Source organism: Leptonotus elevatus, chromosome 13, assembly GCF_054856555.1.
Source record: "Leptonotus elevatus isolate MCC_2025b chromosome 13, RoL_Lele_1.0, whole genome shotgun sequence".
Classification (NCBI taxonomy): Eukaryota; Metazoa; Chordata; class Actinopteri; order Syngnathiformes; family Syngnathidae; genus Leptonotus; species Leptonotus elevatus.
Genome location: NC_141251.1, coordinates 3,423,589 through 3,448,910, shown reverse-complemented (window position 1 = coordinate 3,448,910; position 25,322 = coordinate 3,423,589). Strand labels below are relative to the sequence as shown.

At 43.7% G+C, this 25,322-nt stretch overlaps 1 protein-coding gene across 10 annotated transcripts in view; it reads right to left on the bottom strand.

Moving 5' to 3' along the window:
- Nucleotides 1–232: 232 nt before the first annotated feature.
- Nucleotides 233–25,322, bottom strand: part of ccser2a (coiled-coil serine-rich protein 2a) — a 37,542-nt gene continuing 12,452 nt past the window's right edge. For 2 of the 10 annotated variants that reach the window (XM_086093047.1, XM_086093048.1), the window contains exons 5-10: nt 22,243–22,345; nt 21,648–21,828; nt 20,652–20,720; nt 20,464–20,574; nt 17,954–18,118; nt 233–6,125 (exon numbers count right to left, since the gene is read on the bottom strand). In XM_086093047.1, the coding sequence (XP_085949173.1) occupies nt 5,568–6,125; nt 17,954–18,118; nt 20,464–20,574; nt 20,652–20,720; nt 21,648–21,828; nt 22,243–22,345 (1,187 nt within the window). In that variant the 3' untranslated portion in view covers nt 233–5,567. Of the gene's footprint in view, nt 6,126–10,091; nt 10,240–11,589; nt 11,675–17,953; nt 18,119–18,830; nt 20,359–20,463; nt 20,575–20,651; nt 20,721–21,647; nt 21,829–22,242; nt 22,346–25,322 lie in introns of those variants that run through there. The other 8 variants (XM_086093051.1, XM_086093057.1, XM_086093052.1 and 5 more) reach the window with 8 other exon arrangements.

Below are 25,322 nucleotides of genomic sequence, written 5' to 3'. Positions count from 1 at the left end.
CGTCCTGTGGGCAGACGCATCCTTGACACACACAAACACACCGCATTGATTTCTGGATGGGCATTAGCGAGCGTTGAGTGACACGGCTGAGAGGGGTGAAGTGTTAGGGCGGGGGGGGGGCCTGACACCCCCCCCCCCCCCCCTGGAACACGTCGGGTCCAAACAAACATATTCCACCTCACGCTCGTCCTCTCACACACTGGCCACTACACCCCCCCCCCCCCCCCCCCACTTCAGCTTCACGGGCGCCTTTGACGTTTACGGTTCGCTCTCTGGCTCTCCCGTTGCGTCAGCCTGCATTTTGTTTGTTTTTGGCTTTCCGCGTTGGGTTTGTTTGGTCGGTTTGGCACACAGCTGAAACAGCCAGCAGCTGCTTGATGGATCCGCGGAACATAAACCCTCCCATTCTGTTTATTTCACTGGAAGCAAATTCAAATGACCATAATTTGGAATTTGACCTTAATATTCGAGGGAAAGTCGACTAAAAAAAAAAAAGTTACTGATGATGTAGCAGTTCACGTCCGACGCAGCGACGGCGTTAAATGTTTGTCTGTCCCTGCAATGGCCGGGGGTGTCGTCTGCCTCCAAATGCAGCTGGGATCGTCTTCAGCTCTCCACAACCGTTAACAGGATAAGTGGTATAGAAAATGGATGAAAGTCGCAAAAATGAAAATATATATCACACCCGGGGGCCCGCCGCATCATTTTATATGGCGCACTAAAGCAAATCCTGTGTGTCTACTTAATTAGCAAAATTGCGAATTGTCTTTCACATTCACAAAACCTTGAGATACTGCAAGCATTTATTTTGTTACCAAACAACCGCCCCCCCCGTTTTTTTTTTATTTATTAATTGAACAAAAGTCGAACAAACTATTTAGTCATCCATTGTTATTACGTGACAAAATTGTTCATAAATGTGAGCATGAATTTGGGGTTGAACCGACTCGTTGACTTAAGCACTTCGCAAATGATGGTTAGCGCTTAAGGTTGATTCATCGGCGATCACGTTTTTGCACCGCACAAGACGCTTCGCAGAAAACAAGCATTAGTGCCTTAAGCATTGAAAATATTTGACTAAAAAAAGGAGACGGTTACTTGCAAAATATTAAAGTCTCTCCTAAAAAGTAATAAAAGTACAAGTGCTATTACGCATCAATCTGTAAAGGCACATGCTAACGTTAGCCGCTAAACATCCTAAATCCTCACCTCAGTTTTCAGCGAATTCACCAAATGACCTTCTATTTATATCGTGATTTTGAGGGCGTGTCTGAATACGACTGCGTGAGCTCGTGTAACTTTGAAGCTGTGCCGACTCGGAAAACAATGAACGACGTCAACAGTGAGTTGACTTAAGTGTCGGCCACAAAAAAAAAAATCTGTGGTCGGTAAACCCTGCATTGGAACCAACGAACATAATGTGTTCGGCTTTAGAGGTTCCATTGTATCCATCTGTGTTGCCGTGTATTATGTGTGCGTTCCTTTCACGTCTGTTCTACTTGTGTCATAGTGCCTGCGTGCGTTTGTGTGTGTGTGTGTGTGTGTGTGTGTGTGTGTGTGTGTGTCTATGCGGAGGGGACGCAGTCGAGCGGTCCCTGCCAGAGGCGAGCGGTCACGCGGCCCCCGACAGTGAAGAGAGCAGAGTCCCTGTCAGTGGCTCTTCTTAACACACCGCTGCTCGCCATGCGGGGACGTGCTAGCGAGCGTTTGACAGTACAAAAAAAAAAAAGAAAAGAAAGGGGAGATAAAGTTCATTTTAAAAACAAAAAGTGTCGGCTTTAAGTGGACAGACGGAGGAGAGAGCGAGAGGCAAACACCTCAAGGAAGGCCTGATATTTGCATGATTGTAAATTAAACATTTGTTGGCTGGTTGTCACAACAGTAACAGTCCAAAATATTAGGCACACGCGCGCACTCAAATGGCTTGGGGCGAAACGGTTTGAGTGTTTATTTGTTATCCTTGATGCGCACGAGTACAACAAAGGCCAACTTCAAAAATAAAAGCCTTCCAAATTATACATGGACATTAATGCAAGGCCCTTCATAAGCTTTTATTTTGAAGTTCCGGCAATCATTGTTGTGGTTGGCTTACCTTGTCTCAGCGACTGTACTAGTGGCTAGCCGCTAGCAGAAACAAATGCCGTCCGACTACTTTTCAAAGGCTCAGTCTATAATTTATACTATACAGGGTTTAGGTAATACCCAATCACGGTTCATCCTTAGAAAACAAGTGAGCCGTGATTGGTCGATGCTTGAGCCACTGCGATGTCATTTCCAGTCGACAGCTAAGTAGCAAAATGGCCGCCCCCTGTGATGGATAAAAACGGGTGGACTTTGCTGATTAATTGATATTCTACAAACTTTCCCTTTAACTCTTTGACTGCCAGACGTTTTCAGAAAAGGGATGCCGCCAGTGCCAGCCGATTTAAGCATTTTGACTGATTTTCAAGGTCCACAGAAAATGTTCTGTTTGGACTATGGAAACACACGTACTACCAAATGAAAGATTGGACTTTCATCTTTCATCAGAAAAAAAGAGTTTGTTTCTACCTTATTCCGTTCTTTAGTAATCAACAATAGAAAATGGTTAGTTGCATCCGATTTCGCTTGTTTTGAACTCAAATACGGAGAAATCAAGCTTTTAGTGAAACGATATTATTTCATGCATTCTAGTGAATTTGACACTTCTTTTTGTCCATGAATGATGCCACAAACACCTAAATAGTGCTTTACTTCTATAAAACACTACCACCAAGAATGAAAAAGTGTTTTTTGATAGCAAAATACGTTTATTTACATTCAACAGTGTAACAATTTGACAACAATTTGGCAAACTATTTACAAATGTGTGCAACTGTGGTGCTATTTACAAATATGTGGATGTTTCAACGACAGTTTTTCTTTGTGTAACACTCTCCTGCGTGCAAGAAGACGCAACAGCATTTGCATGATCCATTTTATCCAGTCCATTCATGGTGGCATCGTAGTCCAGAAACAGTGTCTTCTCCGTGATCAGACTGTACCCGCTCCTCCGATGAATATGCATTGGACTCGGGGTACTCTTCATTGTCCGATCGAATGTCCGCTTGTGCAGCTCCGCGTTTTCCGGCCTTAGCAGCGCTAGCCGCGCTAGCCGCGCGTAGCCGGTGAGGCTTACAACGTGATCGTAAACACGTCCAGGCTTCCAACTTTGGCGTCAAACTCGCAGTCATCATCATCATCATCATCAATCTGCATTGGTCGATGCCAACTCTCCATCGCCCGATCGAATGTCCGCTTGTGCAGAAGTACCCGGCCGGCTATTGTGCGCGTTTTCCGGCCTTAGCAGCGCTAGCCGCGCTAGCCGCGCTAGCCGCGCGTAGCCGGTGAGGCTTACAACGTGATCGTAAACACGTCCAGGCTTCCAACTTTGGCGTAGAGCTCGTTGTCATCATCATCGTTGACATCAATCTGCATTGGTCGATGCCAACTCTCCATCGCCCGATCGAATGTCCGCTTGTGCAGAAGTACCCGGCCGGCTATTGTGCGCGTTTTCCGGCCTTAGCAGCGCTAGCCGCGCGTAGCCGGTGAGGCTTACTACGTGATAGTAACAGGCCAAAGCTTCCAACTTTGGCGTAGAGCTCGTTGTCATCATCATCGTTGACATCAATGCGCTTTTTAGTATTGATTGATGCTTTCCGTCTTTGAAAAAAATGCTCAAGCTGAGCTGCTTGTAACCGGTTGCTTGGTCAAGCCATTGTGGCTTGGATCAGCCATTGTCTCCTCAACACTCTAGCTCCGCCTCACGTCTTCTACTGACGCCCACGGTGGGCGGCCCATCCAACCTTGTGCAAAGAGAGTCATCGCTGCCCTCTAGGGGCCAAAACGAGTCTTTGACTAATCAGATCAGCCTGATTCTTTCAGCACAGCTGCCCAAGGCTTTCCTGCACCCGTTTTTGAAAAAAAAAAAAAAAAACATAGGGGACGTCTTTTAACGTCCTCGGCGCCCTTCCCTAGGTTTATGCTAAACGTTTTATAACGTTTATGGCAGTCAAAGAGTTAACCAAGCAAAAATATATTTTACCCAACTGAATACTCAATCAGTAGAATTTTAAGTAGGCTACCCAAATACTAAAATATTCGATATCTGCAGCCCTATTGATTAGTACATGGACCTTCAAACGGATATCAAGGATACCTTTAAAAAAAAAACATAAACAAACAAGCCCTCAAACAGCTTTGCACTGTTGTGAAGGGTTGTTTGTGCCTTGCGGTTGACTGGCGACCAGTACGGGATGTCAGCTGGGACAGAATCCAGCTCAGCCGCCTCCCTAATGAGGACAAGGGCTATACAAAACGGATGGATAGATGTCTTTGTGAAGCAGAACAGGTCTTGTATTGGATCTCATTAGTGACTTTAGAGTGCTGCTGTCTTGCACTCTGCGCTCTTTTTTGCGAGGCGGCTTTTGTCTCTCGCACCTAATCCACCTTTTATGCCATGACTCACTTTCTCCAGCACAACTTGTTTTGAGCCTCCACGCTCCACCGCCCCGGGGCCCTTCAGCGACACTGTAAAAGGTCGCGTCTGCGCCACCTTTAAAACGCTGCGCCGCCGTGGGTCGGAGGGCGTGGCCGCGGGAGGGCAAGCAATATTGTGTTTCGTTGTGAATTGAGTGAGCGAGTTAGACGGCAGAAGGGACTCAAAGTGACTTTTGCGAATGGGACAGAGAAAGCAAGTTTTTGTGCTTAAGGCCCATATTTGATTTTTTAGAAAAGGTAGATTAGAAGTGGGAGGTGAAATTAAAAAAAATACTTGGGCCTATGTTTAAAATGGATATAAAATCGTTTATTTTAACACTAAATTCATAATTAAAGCTAGTTTCATTTTATTTATTTATTTAGAATTACAGTAAAGTTTCTGTGGAAACCATCCTCAGCTATTCACTAAAAATTCATACCGTGTTTTTTTTAAATAATGCTACTAAGCTGCCACAAGATGGCGCCAAAGCCCATGCTAAAAGGAACGTAGTGTCAAGGTCTTTGCGTATATGCATGCACATGTGCACTTCCGGAGCATTTTTCCCGACTCAAGTCATCTGCAAGCCATTTAAGTTTAAGGCTAATGTTGTAAGATGAGTTTAGAATAATATTAAAGTATTTCAGACTCAAACTTTGGGGAATAGTAATGTGTAAACTTTTAGGCAATTACAACAATTTCAGGAGTGGAGGGTTCAATTATTTGTGTTTTACACTATTTGCGGCAGGGCTCGTCCCAAATCCCCCTTGAATACTGTTACTTAGTTAACTGATTTTATAATTAAATAAATACATAAATGTATATGAAAATCTTCTTCTATGGAGATGTATGTACAATCTATCAATTAACCAATTATTTCATGAGAAATAAATTAAAAAAAATAATAAATACAATACATAAAAGAACAGCATCGTACTTGGCCCACCCCTGTGCTGACCGTTGGTAAAAGTGACACGTATACAGACTTACAGGCTGTGGAGTTGAGTTGGTCATCTTGCTACATATTCTAAACACAGCTGCACGTCGTCAGTCCACAGTGGCGCAGCCTCTTCTATTTTGGTTCGGGAATCTTTGGCTTGGGGAGACACGAACGACCCGAAGGGGTGGCCATCTTGGCTGTCTCCCTGAGCGATCCCCGGCTGGCGATCTCCGGGTTGGCGCCACCCCGAGGACCGCCGGGGGGTTCCGAGACCCCGCGAGGCCGGAGCAGCGAGGTGCGACACGGGCCGGGGTGTTGCTGCCGGGGGCCGGTGCTAAAGCAAGGAAGGCCTCTGGACGGCGGGGGCAGCTGCCTACTCCTGCTGGCCAACGGCTTCGAGGAGGGCGACTGTCTGAGCGGCTTGACGGCAGGAAGTGACGTGCCCTCGCGGTAAGGAGACGCGGCGGCGACCGGGTTATGCGACGCGGCCGCGGGGTCCCGCCGCTTGCGGTGACTCAGCTGCAGCCGGTCTGCTGGGGCGGACACATCTGACGCGGGGCCGTCAAGGGGAGCGTCGGCGTCAAAGCAGGCCCCCGCATCCCTCGTCTGGTCACTGCGGCCCTCGGTGGGGAGAGGTTTTACTGGTTTTCCCGGGCGCAAACGCTCGCTGAGGTTGAAAGGTATTTGAAGCTGCCAGAAAGAGCAAAGAAAAATCCAAAGGATTAAAAAATGAGGATAGTATAGTTATGAAACAGCATAATGAGGCAGACTTGGAGATGTTTTTTGATGCTACTACAGAAATGACTTCTTCTTTTTTTTTATGCTTGATGTCGCAAAGACATTTGAGTATTTTTGCAGCTGCAAAAGGAAATTCAGAATCAAAAAGTCTCAGTTTCTTTGACTTGTTTATTTGCTCCCAACATCACAGCTTGTTTGCGCTGCCAGTCACCAAACTATTCGTGGAACCAGAGAGAGACAAAGTCACAGAGGAAGCCCTGATTCAGCACTTAAGAGGAAGAATAACCTTGCCGTGCGAGCGGCTGGATTCACGCCTTTTGAGGCGCTTGGTGATGGGTCGCTTCAGACCAATTCGGAGGAGCGCAAAGGCGCCTGTGACACAAAGTGCTGAGCCACTTTTTAAGTGGAAAATATGTCAGGACAGCCACAGCACACCATGGGAGGGCTATTGACATTGTGCGCAGGCACAACAAAGTGCCCATTTATTACATTTGAATGAGCTCCAGTATTACCTGCTAAATAACCCAAGTAACATGTCCAATGAATATCATGTACAGTATCTCATAAATGATGAGTAGAAGTCAATCACCAGATCTTAACCCAATTGAGCATGCATTTTACCTCCTGAATTGAGGTTTTTTTTCGTCAACGAAAATATCACTGCTTGAAAGGTGGATGGGTTCAAACAAAAGCTGCTGTGTCCTGAGTTGTTGAACACATCTACATGTAAATACAGTGGAACCTCGGAGTTTTGAACACCCAAGCAAAGCAAGCTAAGCCGAACGTACCTTGAAAACGGGTAGCCGAGCGAAGCCGAGCAATGCCGAATGCTCACGTTGCGGTAGTTGAGACGATGCACTGCTCATATCCAGTCAGATCGTGAATATTCCCGGAGGTGCTTCATACTCGCGCGAGTGCATTTAGATTTTTCCACGCAAAATTTTCTTCGCCATGGGCCCAAAGAAAGACAACAGTACCAGTGGCAGCAAAGAAAAACATACAGTGCTACGAACCACAGTGGAATTAGGAAAGAGATTATCGCGCCGTTGTAACTACCGTGACTACTTCTGTAAAGACTGGCACAAGGACCCCACTTAGCTGTTCAACAACGTGCCTGACGTTAAACAACGCACGCAAGGACCGCTTAGTAGCTAACAATATGCCTAATGTAAAATACACAAACTCAGCACTGAACTAAAGCCTAGCATTAACATAGCATTTATCTTCCACTGATGCCATCACACCACAACAAAAAAGGTAAGGCTTTTTCTTCTTCTTTTTTTTTATAAATACTGTACTGTACTGTAAATGTAAAAAACTAATAGAAATTAAAATAGGAATTCTCTGTTTTTGGAGCTTGTGAACAGATTAATTGCATTTACATTATTTCCTATGGGAAAAAATATTTCAGACTTTGAACACTTTGCAGGAACCAATTATGTTCAAACTCCGAGGTACCACTGTACCGTGAAAGAAAAGCTGGAATTCTGAATTTTTGCCCCATATTCATATTTTGATCTAAAACCCGAATGTCACTTCCATTCTTAGTATAACAAATCATACCTTGATATTGTCATTATTTCGCAGATCTGGTTGAACCGCTTGTTTGTTTGTCACTGACAATATAATGGTAAGCCGCCAACACAATTCAACTGAGCTGCAATGATTAACCCGCAAAGCACAATGCTGGACCTGTGACCCGGCTGGCCCGCCGCATTCCCACTAGACGTTTGGACCTGTAAGGTAACTTTGACCTTCTCGCAACCGAGAAGGAAGCCGAGGAGTGTTGTTGGATAAATCCAGTCAACAAGAGGCGATGGCGCAGCTGCTCGGGTCAGAATAAAAGCCAACATTGCACCATCAGTGTTCATCTGTCAGCGCATAAATGCAACTCCCCGATGACCCGTGCCCCCCCCCCCCATTGCGAGGATGAAATCCTACTTAGTTGTGTTGAGGGCTATTCTTTAAGGCATGGCCGCTTTATTTACGCTATGAGTCTGAATCCGCCTGAAGCTAGCCAGAGCTATTAACAACATGAAGTGTGTTTTAGCGCAGCCATTTATTTAGGATGTGTGAAGATGTGTGCGATTCTGTGCTGGTCAGGCTTTTGCCTTGTGTTTCTATGCAGCACGGATTGCATGCTGGCTCTGGATGTCCGAGACCACAGCACCATCTCCTGGTACACACTGTTGAAAAATGTCTACTTATATGCTCATCTGCATTTCATTTTTTTTTATTTCTGCAAGAAACAAAACTGCTTGGATTGGTTAGATGTGTGTGATGTTATAAAATGAGACAATGAAACAATTGCCAGTTTTGATTGAAAGTTTCATACAAGTATACATCTAGCAATATGAGTCTTGTGATTAGAGTGATGTGGAATTGCTCTGCATCACAATGAAGTGTCATATTGTGTCCCTCTCACAATATTTTGCAAGGATGTCTGATTATGACCAAGATTACAATTAACAAAAAAAAAACAACCTAAAATTAGAGTTGAACAAACATTTTCATTAAAAAAATAAAAATAAAAAAACAAGAGTGCTTAAAAAATGACAGACTGAAACGACATCCTACGTTTCCGAAACTAAAATTAATGATAATTATAGCAAAAATATCCCTTATTTTTGTCTTTGTCAATTAATGTCATGGGCTTTTGGTGTTCAATCTAAATTGCCGGTTAGCTTGGTTAGCTTTTTTTTTCTTTTATCATGCACATGAAAAAATACTTCATATTCAACAAAAGAAACCTAAAAAATAATAATACAAAATGGAACCAAACATTTTTGATAAAATAAAAATGTATGGAAAAACAAAACATTTCCATTTGTGCTTGAATATAACACCGTTCCATTGAACTAACTTAAATTCCGAGTTAATTCCCCAAAAATCCCATGTAAAGTTTCTATGTTGAAATATCAACAAAATTCCTAATTTTTACTTCCCATGTAAATTTCCCAGAAATGTTTCACCCCATTGCAAAACTACTGTTTGAATGGACATCTTACTGCAGGCGTTGCATCTTATTTGATCCACCTGGCGACCTTCCCATGACCCCCGTGACCGATCTCCTCTGCTGCTTTTCTCTTCTGAAATACGACCCGCGGCTGCTCAAAACTGAACACATGAATAAGCATTCCCCCGTTTAGTCGGCGTCAGGAGGAGGATGACGAGGAGCGTCAGCAGCACATCGTTATCAGACGTAAGTAGCTAAAATGGCACCACTCAATTTCCGAGTTGGATGAGGCCGGCGCGTCGCTTGAGCGTGGTTGTGAAAATGGTGATTTGGATGCTCGAGCACAGCACGGGCCTGTGCTTTAGTGAGTTTGTCATGTCCGATGACACGCTTCTTCTTTGAAATACGCCACAATCAAAGTGTTCTAACAGGAGAATTTCACATACATGCACAGCAAAACCCACATGGGGAGATTAAACCATGCATGTGGTGTTTGACTTCATTCGATGACATGGAAGAAATGAAATAAAAGCACCGTTAACAGGGGGTCGTCTGAAGATTTTTTTTTTTTTTCAATTAAATATTTACTGCAATTATGACTTTAGTTCTACGTTAGCATTGGTTAGTGATAGACTACATTCCAAATTTGAGTTTGGTTGTAAAGTGAGGACCCCCTATATGGACAAAAGTCTTGGGACACACATCTTCATCTACGCCTACTTTCCTTTGCACTTCCCGAAGGCGCAGTGGCATCCCAATACTTTCTCCTCATGTAAACATAAAGCACAAAAACAATGCAAAACGGTTTTCAAACATCCGCACACATTGACAAGAAAACGTTCCCGAACTCAAAACACTCCCCAATGTGAGCGAAGCAAATGCATGCAGATGAAGAAGTGCATGCTTCAAAGTCATGGTTGACGGTTAAGACGTTGGAGAGAGAGAGAGAGGTTCTACTGTACCATGCCCGGTCAGTGAAGTACTGCACTAGGTGCTCCACTCCTTGCCACGGTCATTATATGTGGGCAGGCAGAGTTAAGAGGGGAAGATGAGGAGAGGAGGCGTTAGAAGATGAAGGAGTCCGAAAGAAGCGAGGAAGCGGCAGAGAGACTGAAGAGCAAATCGGAACAAATGCAATACAGGATTACATCATGCGAAGGAGAAAGTCACATAATAGATCAACAAAGGAGGCAAGTTTAAGCAAATGTAATGTACTGTATGAATCGTCGATGTAAAGCGTCTTTAAATGTGTCAAGACAAGCGTTATATATAAATCCGATGCATTATTATTATTTAAAAAAAAATTTGGGGGTACAAGCCTTAGCTTTTAGTGGAACTGAACATTTTGTATTTTTGATTTTGCCTTTATATATCAACACAATGGATCAATCAAGAAGTGTTGGTCTCACAAAAGAGATGGAATTTGCCATTTGGGACAAACCTTGTTTTGAAAATGTATCCAGTAAAAAGTACAGATACTCATGTTAAAATGGAACGGATCAAAGTAAAAAGAAGTCTAAAAAATAGGTACTGGAAAAAAAAAAATAAAGTACTGAAAAAACTACTCAAGTAAAGTAACAAAGTATTTGTACTTTGTTACTTCCCATCTCTGCTTTTCTCCTGCTTGTGAGCACACTCCACTCCCACTGGTGTTGTGAGAATGAATGCAGCACTAATGCATTTGTCCCCCCCCCCAAAAAAAGCTGATAAAAAAAAATATCTCAAGAGCACTCGATGATGCTGAAATAACCTGAGATGTTCGAACAATGTGCCGCATTTATTTCACCTTCCCTCTCGAATTTAAAAGAGCACAGCGTGGGTTCTATGCTTTTCTTCCATCTTTTTTTTCCCCTTTTACTTGCTCACACGTTCATTTCCTGCCACCTATTTTGTCTGCTTTCCTTTAGCACTTTGTCATCCGACAGAGCTCGTTGGATTCACTGATGGCTGAGTGCATTGTTCATAAGTGCAACCCATGTTCTGTTCTTTTCTATAGATCACGTGTCAAGATCCGGTCGTCGAGGGCCTGAGTCCGTCCGGCATGTTTTCAAGGTTTCTCTACTCCAACACACCTGATTCAATGAGGATAATTATCAGGTTCATGCGGAGCTTTCTGATCAGCTTGAATATGAATCAGCCGTGTTGAACGTGGGGAAACCTCGAAAACATGCAGGACTCCGGCCCTCGAGGACCGGACTTTGACACCACTGCTATGGACCCAACAGCTGGCGAAAAAAGCCCAAACGTGCTCCATTACAGAACAACTGTAAGTGTGGAACAGAAGCGACAGACCACCGTGGAGTGTGTTAGGGGACAAGGGGAATGCGCTGCGCACAAAACAATTTCAGTGTGTAATGCAACCCGAAAATAACTTTTGGCTTTTAAATGGTATAAGTATTAAGTAGTTCCATGAAAAAAATGGCCAAAAAAAAAAAGCAGGAAAGCGTGTTAGTGACTCACTCTGTCTGCGCTGGGGCATGCTGGTACAGGTCAAGGCCTGGTGCTGTGCCTGCCACGGGGGCAGCGAGGGGGTGGGCAGCACACCCTAGGCAGAGAGAAAATACACAGGACAAAAAAGGCATGACGAACCCGGACACAAGCACACGCAGAAGCGGCTCTCATGTGAAGCCTGACAAAGCACATGGGCACATAAAGGCAAAAATAATAAAGTGTCACGCCACAGCTACAAAATGAAAACAAACATATAATAATTTCCTCCGACCTCTTCACACACAGGTCGACTTCCATTCTCAGATGTGTGTCACCTGTCAACCTGTCAACTGACGTGACAGCTTTTACAAGCTCAGCCAGCAAGTGCAGACATATTCCATCCATCACTTATGTCTATCGACTCGCAGTGGTGTCCAAAATACAGCCCGGGCCATTTCCGGCCCACCCTACATTTTTTGGCTGCCCTCAGCATAAAAAAACTAGGGATGCACAATAATATCGGTGGGCGATGGTTATCTGCAATTATCTACCAATTTGACGTCATACAGATAAACCGGATAATAAAAAAATTGCCCGACAATTAGCGGCAATTAGCGACCAATTCGATGTCATACAGATAAACCAGATAATTAAAAAATTGTCCGACAATTAACGGCAATTATCGACCAATTTGACGTCATACAGATAAACCAGATAATTAAAAAATTGTCCGATAATTATCGCCAATTAGCGACCAATTCAATGTCACACAGATAAACCAGATAATTAAAAAATTGCCCGATATTTAGCGGCAATTATCGACCAATTTAACATAATACAGATAAACCAGATCTCTTTTTTTTCTCTTTTTTCTTTTAATCGGCCGATAATTATCGGCAATTATCGACCAATTTGACGTCACACAGATAAACCAGATAATAAAAAAATTGCCTGATATTTAGCAACAATTATTGACCAATTTGACGTCCCACACAGATAAACCAGATAATGAAATATTGCCCGTTAATTATCGCCAATTATCAACCAATTTGACATCATACAGATAAACCAGATAATAAAAAAATCTCCTGATAGTAATAGACTTGCCGCGTTGATCCATCTGTTGCGGTTGTGTAGTGTGCAGTGTCATCCTGCTGATTGACATGTGAGGAGTCCAGGCTGTACCCCCGCCGCTCACCCAAAGTCCACCAGGATATGATAATCAAGATAATCATTCCAAAGAATGAACGTATGGATTATGTGCTCTCTCATCACTTGACGTCTCACCCCCCCATGGGGAGACGCAAAGTGAGACATCCATACGGCCGTCACGACAAATCCGACTCTCTCAAGTAAAGGAAGGAAAAGGATCGACTTCCCGACCCGCGCATGTTGCCGGCTCCTCCTGCTGAGTCCTGTTGGAGGACGGATGGAATCTTCACTTTTGTCAATGAACACACAACTTGTTCAGCGGGAAGCTTTAATTAACAAAAAGCTTTGGCGGCGAGAACAAGAAGGTCCGGCACAGGAAGTTCATGCTGCTCTCCCTGCAAGTAGTGACGCATCGGGCCTTTATTCCATGTAATGACCGACAACTGTGACAATCTTTTTTTTTTATTTCTAATAGGTGTGTCAAAGTTAGTGTATTAATTTTGAGTTAATTTAAAGTTCCTTTAATGCCACAAAAAAAAATTAACGCACGATTTATGACTACTTGGAAAGCCTTCACTGGGGGAAATCCAGTCGTAACGCAGCAGACACGTCCACGTCAAAATTTAGCAGCAATAACGCATATATTTGTGTAGTCAAGTTGTATTTTACAATTTTTAAAAATATGCCAAATTTCACAAGTTACTAGAGTAGAGTAGATAGCTCTTAATATGAAAAGAAAAATACACTGAGCTGTCACAGTCTTACAAATTAAATTACGCCATCTAATGACCTCAACACAAATCAATATCACTCATTTTTTACAGTACAGTACATTGTTAATTTTACCTCAATTTTATTCATTATTATGAAATTACTCTATCAATGACCAAAAGATGCAGCCATATTTGTATTACGATGACGATGATGGAATGATTTTTCTACTTTTATGTTAACAAGAGTATGAAAACTTAGGGAAAAAATATTTGATTGTTCATTTGGAACAGATTTAAAATTTGCGATTAATCGCGAGTTAACTATTAAAGTCACGCGATTAATTACAATTAACACCCCTAATTTCAAACATAACTTCTATATTCAATGTGCGCAATCTTCCCCACGGGAATGCAAATTTTCACAAAGGTCAAACCTGATATTTTCCGACTTCTGGTGCACTGCTTCAAATCCAGCCCCCTTGCGACCGCTCCCGAGGAACAAATAAGACTGAGGCGAGAGGGTGTACATTCGCTAAACAGGTCAGTGCTACCATGAGAAGCTGCCCGCTCATTAGATGTCATCTCACTGCTGAGCCTACAAGTCCCACCAGCAAATGGTGGAAGCTGATGAAGCGGGACAGGAATTCTAAATCAAAGAAAGGGAGCGTTGCGACTGTGATCTGGCATCACATCAGGAATTTGGGAGGACAGCAACCGCCTCCTCGGTGCGCGCTCTTTCAACATCGTCACCAGCTTCCACTAATCACTAACTCCTTTTAACTCGGTCCTTCCAGAATAATCTTACTCCCATTTCATGTGTGTGTGCGTGTGTCACCGTGACATCAAACTCAATGAAGCAAAGAGTTAAGAAGAAGTGGAAAAGTGCGATGAAAAGAAAGCAAGAGGATGCTTGAAAATGAATCCAAGGCTGCCTATTGTGTTGCCTTTGTTCATCTGTGGTTGGTATAATTAATCGCTAAAAAGGTGAGATGTTCATTCCTCTAACAGACACACACACAATGCATTTATTTTTAACAATAGTGCTGTATTCATTCAATTATTATTACAATAGCGTATTTTGCTTTATTTTTGTATTACATTTATATTAGCTAAAAATGGGTCAGAATGAATATTTTTGTTCATTTACATACGATCACTAAAATGTCAAATGTCATAGCAAAAGGCAATTGCACATTTATTTAAACTCATTTTATTATCTTGTATGAATTGCTTTCCAGACATTAATTACGTTGAGGTGTCAATTAGAGCGAAAGGTCACCACTGACATATGGTTCATGTAAACATTACACATGGCTAAATCAGACCCAACGATTACTACATGTATTAAATACTATATACTGTCACTGGCCACGACATTGTGTTAAATAAAAGTATAACAAAAATGTTACAAGCGTGTCTGTGTTTGATGCGATGTGTGTTTGCGAGCATAACAATGAACAAACCGTAGAGTGAATGAATGAATGACTACCTCTGCCAGTCTGACAATTCTTCATTATGATCTTAACAAAGGCAGAATCGTCGCATCGGAGCTCATTAGATTTTGCCGGTGTATCTCATTGGAAGTGTCTCGTTGGCGTCTAACACTATATTTAGACGCCGCACAATGCGCTACATCCCAAATGACTGAAAATCCCACCAGTCTCCCGTTTTGTTTGCTGAGCATCTGAGTAAGCAGAGAAAACATGTCCCACCCGCTCACGATTGCCTCTGGGAGCCATTCAAGAATATTGGGGGGGGGGGGGGGGGGTTCCACCTACAATTGGCATTTAAACGGCAGTTAACGCCACTCGACGAGCACGTCCTGCTGTGACAACTGTTCCCGCCGTTTGTCCCGCAAACGTCATGCGTTTTTTTTTTACCCAACATAAATTTGGACTGAAAATTAAGACTGCGGCCAGATGGGAATGGGTTTAATAGAGATTTGTTGGCAAAAATTTGAAGAAATAATGGGAATGCTCGTAAATTAATTGAGCATCCTTTGATTTTTTTTTTCTCACTGCGCTGGTCGTTGATGCGCTGGGAAAGAGGCGGGGCAAAAAAATTGCAATCGGATATCGTCATATCGGAATAAGGACGGAGAAAATCAGAGGCAAGGCATGCAAATTCGCAGATATTTTATCTCGCGGCAGGGTCCGAACCAGATTTTCGCAAGCCGGCCGCGCCAGTCGCCCACTTTACCTGCCTGGGGGCGGCCGAATATCAGCATCGGGGTAGTAAAAATCCTTACAAGCTACTGGCCTTTAACGTGAGAATGTTCCTCAGCTGATCCATTCAGCTTTGCACTCAATAACACCACCAGAAGGCATCGGGCCACTCCAGCAACTTTAAATGTCAGCAGATTAAAAAAAAAAAAAATCAACACAAACAGGCCACTTGATCCCATGTTTGAAACGCGTGTAGCTTAAAGAATTTTGCCAACAAAAAAAAAAAAAAAAGAGTTTCAGATATCCACTACCCCAAAGTCTAGATTTATTCCGCTGGAGTCAATTCAGGACACGAAAAGTGCACTGCAAACCTCCTGGCTGTCAGCTCAGCACTAAAGATACAGCTTGGTTGACACTTACTCCAAATCCCCAAAACAAAAACATTCACACAAAACTGATGGTCGGATATTTTGGACTTTCATCATGATTGAAGTCCAAACTTGCTCATGTTATCCTCAAACTTTGTTGTTAACGCTGCTAAAAGTGATCAGGATCCCCATTGAGAACAAGCGGGCTCGACTTGCCGGTTGCCGCGGCAACAGCAAAACCACACGCTGTTGTGCATGGTGGGGGGCTACAGTGTGCTTAGGGAGCTCAACCACTCCAGTTTATTAAGGCCCGAGCAGCAGGCGGTGCGAAAACCCGCTTGGAATCGCTTTGTTGATCGTTATCCTTCCGTCGGATAAATCGCATTTTTGGGTTACTCGGCATACTCGAAAAAAAACTCACCGATTTTTGAAAGGGCATGTATCCTGGTGGAAAAAACGGAGTAGCCCATCTTATAGCATATATCCATTAGCATGTTAGACTTTCTCCTTGCAAAGAACACATTGCTACATGGTATCATGTAAAATCCAGTTATCTTAAGAGGTTTCTGTACTTTTGTTGCTACCTTCCTATATGTTAGCAATAGCATGTTAGCTTTTGATCAGTTATCATCACAACGGGTACATCACTAAACCACATGACATGACCCTCATAGATCTATCCAGTTCAGTGACTAGTGGTAGAGTTTCCGCCCTGAGACTGGGAGGTTGTGGGTTCAGTCGGTTCATACCAAAGACTATAAAAATGGGACCCATTTGCCTCCCCGCTTGACACTCAGCATTAAGGGTTGGAATTGGGGGGTTAGATCACCAAATGATTCCCGAGCACGGCTTTTGCTGCTGCTCACCGCTCCCTCAGGGGATGGGTCAAATGCGGAGAAAGAATTTTGCCCCACTTAGGTGGGTGTGACAATCAGTGGTACTTTAACTTCTATTTTCTGTACTCAGGTTGCTATACGTTAGCATTCTACCTATCTCAGTCCAGGACTCACATTTGGCCTCTTGCAGAAGAAGCCAGAGGACAGCCATCTTACGATGCCACTATTAATGACAACTTGTGTTCATTTTTTGCTAAAAACACAGTTATCAGTGGAGTAATTACAGTATCTCAGTATCGTGAATTGACTTACAGAGGTGAGGTTTGCTAATTTATGATAGCATTCTTACCGATGAAACGTGCATGTAGCACTTCCTACAGAATTGTTTGTATGTCACACGCTGTGGCACTTTCGCCATGGAGACAGAAAATAACCTGAAAATGCAGCGGAAATATCAATGTACTGTATTCAATTTAGATGCATTTCGCGAGTGGCAACGCAAGATGGCCGCCAGTGGCCATAGCTACGACGAGGAGGCAGCATTGACCATCATATAGCCATCCGTGATCTCAGTACACATCAGCAAACATTTGAGACACAAAAATTGTGTGCCCAAGAAGGTTGTTGGCGTTCTATGTGTTAGCATGCTAGCATTTAGTACTTTCAATTCCGACGAGGTTAAAGAAAAAAAAAAAAAGGCAAGCTCAGATGGCATAAATCCCTACTGGGCTACATATTTGCAACAGGTAACAGGCCCGTTTGAAAATTTGAGAAGTAAGATTTCTAATCGAATTAGGGTTGTTGTAGCAGCATTGCTGCTATGTTATCCTTTCCCCTCAACTTCCTGTCTGTTATTTGTCCCGTTCATCTCCTCCATATTTTTTTCCTCCCCCTCCACAACACAAACAGCGGCCTCGCAGCTCGCCCCGGCTATTAAAGGTGTGAGGCTGAGTGACAAGCCGGCTGACAAGCTCATAAAGCGTCCTCCGCCGGGAGGTCCGAGCTTTGCGCGCTGCGCCAAACAGGAAGATGATGAGTGACTCAGCGATATGTCGTGGAGAGATGACCGCCAGCCTGCGCGTGGCCGTGTGTTTGCTTTGTAAGTGGCGCACATTTACTCGGTAAGAAAACAAAAAAAAAGAACGGTATAGAGCGTGCACCTGGGTGTGGATGTTATGTGGACTCACAGCGTGACTCGGGGGTCTCCAATGGGTCTGGGTGGCCTTGTCACAGGGGCGTTGCAGTCGCTTGTCACCCGGCTGACATAGAAGCGAGGGCGCCCTCTGCTGTTGACACTGACACCGCACCTGACGCTCTCGAGTGAGCTGGAAAAAGGCCAGGAGGGAGAAGACGATAGCGACGTTTACCAGGGATTACAGGAATGTGGACTACTATTATTGGAAAAGCAAGCTCAGCCATAATTGCCTGTGCGGCTCAGGAGGCAAACGATAATCTTTAAGAAGAGCAACACAAAACTAGCGAAAGCAGGCACGCGTCTTTTTGTGTTCTAACAACCCGTGTGTGCAATGAGGCTGACCTAAACTCTTCTATTAAATAATGTAGAGCCTGGAATGTCTTTATTCGATTTCCTTTTTAGCTGTGTGCTACTTTTTCAAAGCACTCGCATGCCAAGCTGAGGCCAATTTTTATTATTGTAATGGTAAAAACACAGCAGTTGAAAGTGCACACAACAAAAAGGGCTTAGCAGCTATGACGTCATGACATTAAAATGCTGATTGGAGCAAAACTGAAAAAGCATTAAAGATGAAAAACTGAGGCAAAAATGAGAGTCGTGCTCAAACTTTTCAAAATGTAGAAGTTTATTTTTATTTTTATCTTAGACAATATACTTCATTTTAAATAAAATAAAAATGTTCAGGGAGCTCCCAAGGTTATCAGTACGTCTTAAAAAGTTAAATGGGCACTTAAAGAAGTAAAAACCATAGCTCTGTTTTTTTCCTAAAAAAGAAAAAATGGAAAAAATGAAATCTTAAACTTTCGACATTTCTTTGTTTTAATGCCGAATGAAAACAAATGGTTCCCAGGGTCAACAGCATCTCTTATAAAGTTAAGTGAAATTTTCAATAAATTGTTTCCTGAGATTAAAATGGTTTTAGCTTTACCTTTTCTCGGCAATCAGATTTTGAAAAATCCCCGATGCCCAATACCGGCGCCTATCTCTAATTATTAGCCCAACTATACCTTATTAATCAACTCCCAACTGATAAATCATGCTTTGTAGCGAGAGCTCAAGAGTTTAGCGTGAAATCTCACAACTTGTGTGGCAAAGCTGCCAACTCGACAACTCTGCTTTAGGGAAAGAAATAAAATAAAATAACAGACTTTGTGAGTTACGCACCAAATATGAGAACACAAATTGCGATTTTTTTTCCCCCCTCATATGTTGGTGTTCTTACATTTTAAATATCACTTAAGATGTTAAAAATCAGTATGTGTGTCTGCTTGTTGTTAATGCCAGCTGCAGTGTCAAGAAATGACGACGAGCTACTCGGTCAAAAAGGGATGACAGGCAATTTTAAGTAGCCCTGTGCAAAATATATTTTTCTATGTTCTCATCTGATGCAGGAGACAAGATAATCAGAATTCTGCACAGTGGGAATTTTCTATATTTTTCTTTTAACTCATTCTGTCAGCCTCCATATCCAATAATGCCATTCCACCCTCCTATCCGCCTGTTGAGGGTGAGGGCGTAGCAATATTGCGCGGGACTGGAGAGCCAGCTGTGTAGGTGCTCGCTCTAATTGGGAACGCTCGCATGAGGCGGCGAGGGAGGCCTGGGCTTTGACATTTTGGTATTTGCGGACGCGGACGCGGACGCGGACGCGGACGCAGATTTGAATATGTCAAGACGGCCATACACTTGTTTGGCTAACAAGGGACTCTCTTCAAGACACTAATGAGTGTTAGGATGGAGATGGAGCTAAAAGCAAACTGAACAGAGGTTTATTGGTAGCCAGTCGTGGGCTGCGAGACAACTTGTGGTCTTGACCGCGCCCACCCGCAATAAAGGCTCGCGCAATGTTTCTTTATTTTATCAGGGTAGTGGAGATTTGCACCATCTGCCATCAGTCGTCAGCATCATTCAATTGCATTTTGTGTGATATGTGTTTTGTATTACTGCAACATTTCAACGTCTGAAACATTTTTTTTTTTAAACATACATATATCTTTACATCATCTGAAACTACACAATGCAAATTTGGACAACCATACATCAGCAAATACGGTCATGCGGGAGCTCCCCAAAAAAAGGTGCGACCAAAACCTGTGTGGTGCGACCAACTGAAAAAGTTGGTCGCCCCAGTGCTACCAGTGCAAAAGTTAGTGGAGAGCCCTGCGGTTAACTTTTTTCATTTTAAATGGCTTTAAGTGGCTTGAGGAACTTTGGTGTGTTTCTGTGAATGTTTTCCACTTGTGTGGACAAAAATATTTATGAAAAACAGTTCGTCTCTGTGTGCCCTGCGATTGGCTGGCAACCAGTTCAGGGTGTACCCCGCCTACTGCCCGAAGCCAGCTGGGATAGGCTCCAGCAACCCCCGCGACCCTTGTGAGGACAAGCGGTACAGAAAATGGATGGATGGATGGAGAAACAAAAGTGAGCATTTGCCGGGAATGAATGTTGGGAAAGAATGTAAAGCGCCCGTCTTACCACTTGTTCCCGCTGATGCTGCTGACACTGCAGAGTGAGGTGAACAATGGTCTTGTCTCGACTCCGGAGTTCTTCTCGGAGCCTGTGCACCTCCTTCAGCAGCTCCTCAAACTGCAGACGCACACACGTGTTCAGAAATATATAGCTTACACGGGGAGGGAAATTGAATAAAATCCTGTTTTTCTTACCTGGGATGCAGTATTGGTATTGCCTTCAATCTCCCCCGCAACATCTGCTGGCGAGTCCGTATCCTCGAGCTGGAAACACACACGTACACACCGAAAGGCGCAAAGTACACGGTGAGCACGATCAATGGCGGTTGCCGTAGGGCACGCCTCAAGAGCAATGTTGTGAGGTGGAATAATTTTACTCCTTCGCACATAACACCCCGCCGGCTTTGGACTGCCGGGCGCCGGTGACACAGACCCATGGCGCAATCTCAGAGTATACTCAACACATTTATTTCACAAGGAAGCATAAATGTCAGCTAGCTGCTTGAATAAATCCAGTAATGCATTTGTATTTTTTTTTTCTTCTTCTTTTAGCCAAGAGGTAGTTTAGAGGTCCATGTTGTATGAGTATGCTGATGAACTTATCTGGTAGATAAATTAACATGTATTCATCAGAATTTTTTCTGAGTGAGTATGAAATGTTGTCTTTGTTCTCGTCGCTTTGAACCGCTTGGGTGCCAATTGAGCATCCTTTTTTTTACACTGCAATCCACCTCAAGACGACACATTTGAGATGCTTTGAGCTCCGAGCTAAAAATGATCTCTTTAACACGCTGAACTCAAATGCTTATGTAATCCCAAAATGACAATCCAATAGAGCACATTTGGAATGCAGTGCAATGGGAGAATCCCCCCCCCATGGATGTGCAGGGGGGAAAAAAAATCAGCAACAACTGAGTGACGCTATCATTGCAACACAGACTAAAGCCTTCCAAGGAGGGTGTAGCTAATAAAGTGGCCAGTGAGGGCATCCTTTCAACAACAGCAGAATTCATTTCTAGCCTCCTTTTGATCTGGCTCTGGCGCTTGCACCATCCTCTCATTCCTCCGACTGAGACAGATGGACTCGGTAATTGATTTCCTCACACTCACACTTAAACGCATGCGAGCACAAAGGAAGGCGCGAGACCCGCATAAAAAAGCTGAGGGAGTATCTAATAATGAGGGTCGAACCTGCAGTAGGTTTTTCAGTCTGAGCAGCTGGCTCTTGACCGAGCTGCAGTCCTGGCTCATATGTTCCAGCGAGAGCTCATCGGGCACGGGCACGTGGCTGTTTCGCCTCACTTCGGCGGGGACGGCCTGTGAAGACGTCCTCGAGGACTTGAGGCCGTCGTAGTGGTGGAAGAACGGTGCCCTGGGAGACAAAACAGTCAGGTTATGCACAGTGTTGGAAGTTGAACAACATTTTTAGTAACGAAAAGCAACATAAAATCGGAATATTAGAAGTTGTATAAAAACAGAAGAAACACTACCGCTTTTGACCATATGGTGCCGCCATAATATATGAAAACTGAAAGTTCTTAAGTTTTGCTTTAAAGCCCGTATCTCACTGAGCGAATGTTGTAAAAAATGTTATCAGGGTCCGTTCGCGTTCACAAAAATGTTTGCCTTTCCAAAATTTCCTTGGTCTCATGGTATGAAAATGCACTTTAGTGGGGTTTTCTATCCCCGGCCTGTCTACAATCCAACCAGGTATGAAAAAAGTCAGTCCGCGACTTCTTCAGTTTTCTCCTCCTGCGGGCATAAGGACACTAACTGAATCACTAACCTGCCATCATTGTGGAAATGCTCGGGTCCGTTCCAGCGGTGATGCCGACGGCGCTGTCCCTGCCGACGGGGAGCGCTTTCCCCGTTGGACATCTTGTCAAAGTCTGCGACAAAAAGTTAAGACTATTGTGAGGCACGCCAAGGATGTCGTTCTGAAGAGTTGGGTGCAGAAAATGGTGCATTGACTTTCAAGTGTGTTGCAAATGGTTTGTTGTGAAAGATGAGATGTGCCATGCAAAACAGGAAGGTCGGAATTTGTTTTTCAGGCAGGTTCACACACACACACACACACACACACACACACACACACACACACACACACACACACACACACACACACACACACACACACACACACACACACACACACACACACACATAAAACAAACTATTTATCATATTTTCTGCCGATGAATACGCCTGTACACATTTCAAATGCTCTAAAATATCAGCGCGCACATCCTAATCTATTCCATCTCCCTCCTCGCTATGCAAACACACCAAAAAGAAAAAAAATCAGCGACGAGCCATTTCATTTTCAAGGGTGTAAAAAAAGGACAGTGAGTCTTCGGAGACTATTGAAAGAATAAAGCGGAGGAACGAGCCATGGCTAAGGGAAAAACTGACAAATAATAGGAGGCTGACCTCCCTCGCAGAAAAGCGAGGCCTACAGCAAGACAGCAAAAAAACAACTGCGCACACACACCGACACACGCCAAAAAAGATGATAATAATAATGACGGGGTGGAAATGCTGCTGCTTAAAATACTTTAGCCAAAGTGTCACCACTCAACACAGATGCAGGCAGCCTTTTTCATACTCAAGCGCTACATTTCGGGAGCCTTACGCAATCATTAAAGAAGCCAAACAACGGATATATTCCAGCTCGGAGAGGTCCATGAATATAGAATGGAAAGAAATGTCCGCCTGGTCCAGTCAGTTAGGCAGAAATCCCGAGTCCACCCTGCATGTGTTGTCGGGCTTGTTTTCCAGGGAACTCCCGAGAAAAGGTGCTTCTGAGTCCAAGTTTAGGGAAAACCGCTGGCCCTGACAGCTGGCTTTAAAGAAAACGTCACATGTGAGCCTCTCACCCGGTTCTGATTTTGGCTCCCTGTTCTTCCCTTTCACCTTCTTCCTGTTATGCGGCAGAGTCAGGGAGTCTCTTTGGGGGAAGGAAATGAAGGACAGAGCAAGGGAGGGCCTGCGGAGACTCTGTCGGCAAAACAAACCGCCTTCCCAATCCCCGGTTTCAGGGCCGGCCGCGTGGGCCGGGTCCAAGCTGGACGCCTTTGCCCCGGTCTCACTTTCACTGTTCCTCTTCTGGTGCTTGGCCTGATACTCGCAGCTATAAATATGGACACTTCCCAAAAAAGGAGCAGGAATGGGACCAGCATGCCAGTCGCATTCCTGTGGAGTGAACGTTGCTTTGCCTGTCTGTGACTGTTTACAATCTTCAGGGTGACCGTGAGGCCGCGGAGTGAAGCGTGCATGTTCACTTCATGTTCGGTTGGTGTTGACTCGCTTGTGAGGTCATTCTGGCAATACGACTGATTCCAGTAAGGGCAAAACAAAACAGCCTCTCAGCATTATTGGAATACAATTCAACAATGCAGCGTCCGCAACAACCTCTAAATTACAGCGCCTCCGGATCCGTTTAAACACAAACTGGACATTTGAACCTTTGTGGCAGTAGACAGGAGGGCAGGCAGTGGGGCTATACCAGGTAATACTCAACATACAGGGACGAGTTCTGTTTCAACAGCGGCAACCAAACACCGCCGTAGTGTATCATTAACCTTATTTGTAGGAAAAACATTTTTTGGTCATAAATAGGAAATAGACTTGGCACAAATCATATTTAGCATATTATGCCAAATCGAAAGTGATGTCATTAGAGGACAAACAGTACAGGCATTTTCATGACTATTTACATTGTAGATTCTCACTGAAGGCATCAAATCTATGAATGAACATGTGGAGTTATGTAAAGGTACTTAAAAAAAAAAGGTGAAATAATTGAAAACGTTTTATATTCTAGTTTCTTCCAAATAGTCACTCTTTGTTCTGATTATTTATTTGTCTCTTGGCATTCTCTCGATGAGTTTCAAGATTAGTCCCCTGAAATGGTTTTCCAACAGTATTGAAGAAGTTCCCAGAGGTGAGAATGCCAACCGTGTGCTTTCACATTTTTGGCCTGTACTGTACATTCTACATTCTACATCATACTATCCAGTCAGATTTGTTTCCATTTCCCCCCAATATTTTTAAATAAGTTTGTTTTGGGTTGTATTTTTTATTTTTTTTATATCAACAACCCCCCACCCAAAAAAAGCCCCCATATTTTGTGTATTGAATGTTTATCAGTATTTTGGGGAGAATTTTTTGGGGTGTTTTTTTCCCCCCATTGCATTTCAGTGGGCATGAATTATGCACGAATTTTGGCGCGTCGTGGGCCAGGCCAGTCACAATCCCCCACGGGATCGACTGTACACTAAATAAAAAAGTTGTTTATCCAATCTAGGATAAAGTGGTCCAATCGGTGATCAGTTCTTGTTTTTTCAAACTCACTGACTTTGGTCAATTGCCTCTTCACGTGTCACCTGACCACATATTCTTACGCCGCTTGTTTTAATTGATGACACACGACATCGTCCATTAGCTTGTGCATAGACGGCGATCCCAGGCATATACGTGACCTCCGTATATTGGATTTTGTGATTCCTGAACGAAGCCTTGTCAGACATACCAAGGCGGGCTTTGTCAGAGACATTGAATTAACAAGCCAGGCAAGGAGTGGCCGACCCGAGTTTGCGTCTGTGCTGACAGGAGCAAATTATCGGCGCAGAAGTCATTATAAATCACGACGGGCGAGGTCAACGTCTCTGAACCCCCCCCCCCCCCCTTCATTCTCTCATATGTGACGAACCATCTGATAAACGCATAATAAAGCTGCCAGCACAATCGACATGACCTGATTACCTCCAGCACATACAATTAAGCCATTTTACTCCACTATAAAGAGGCCGGAATTTGATTACTTTCGCGAGCGATAAAGAAAACGACAACAAAGGCCTACCGCGG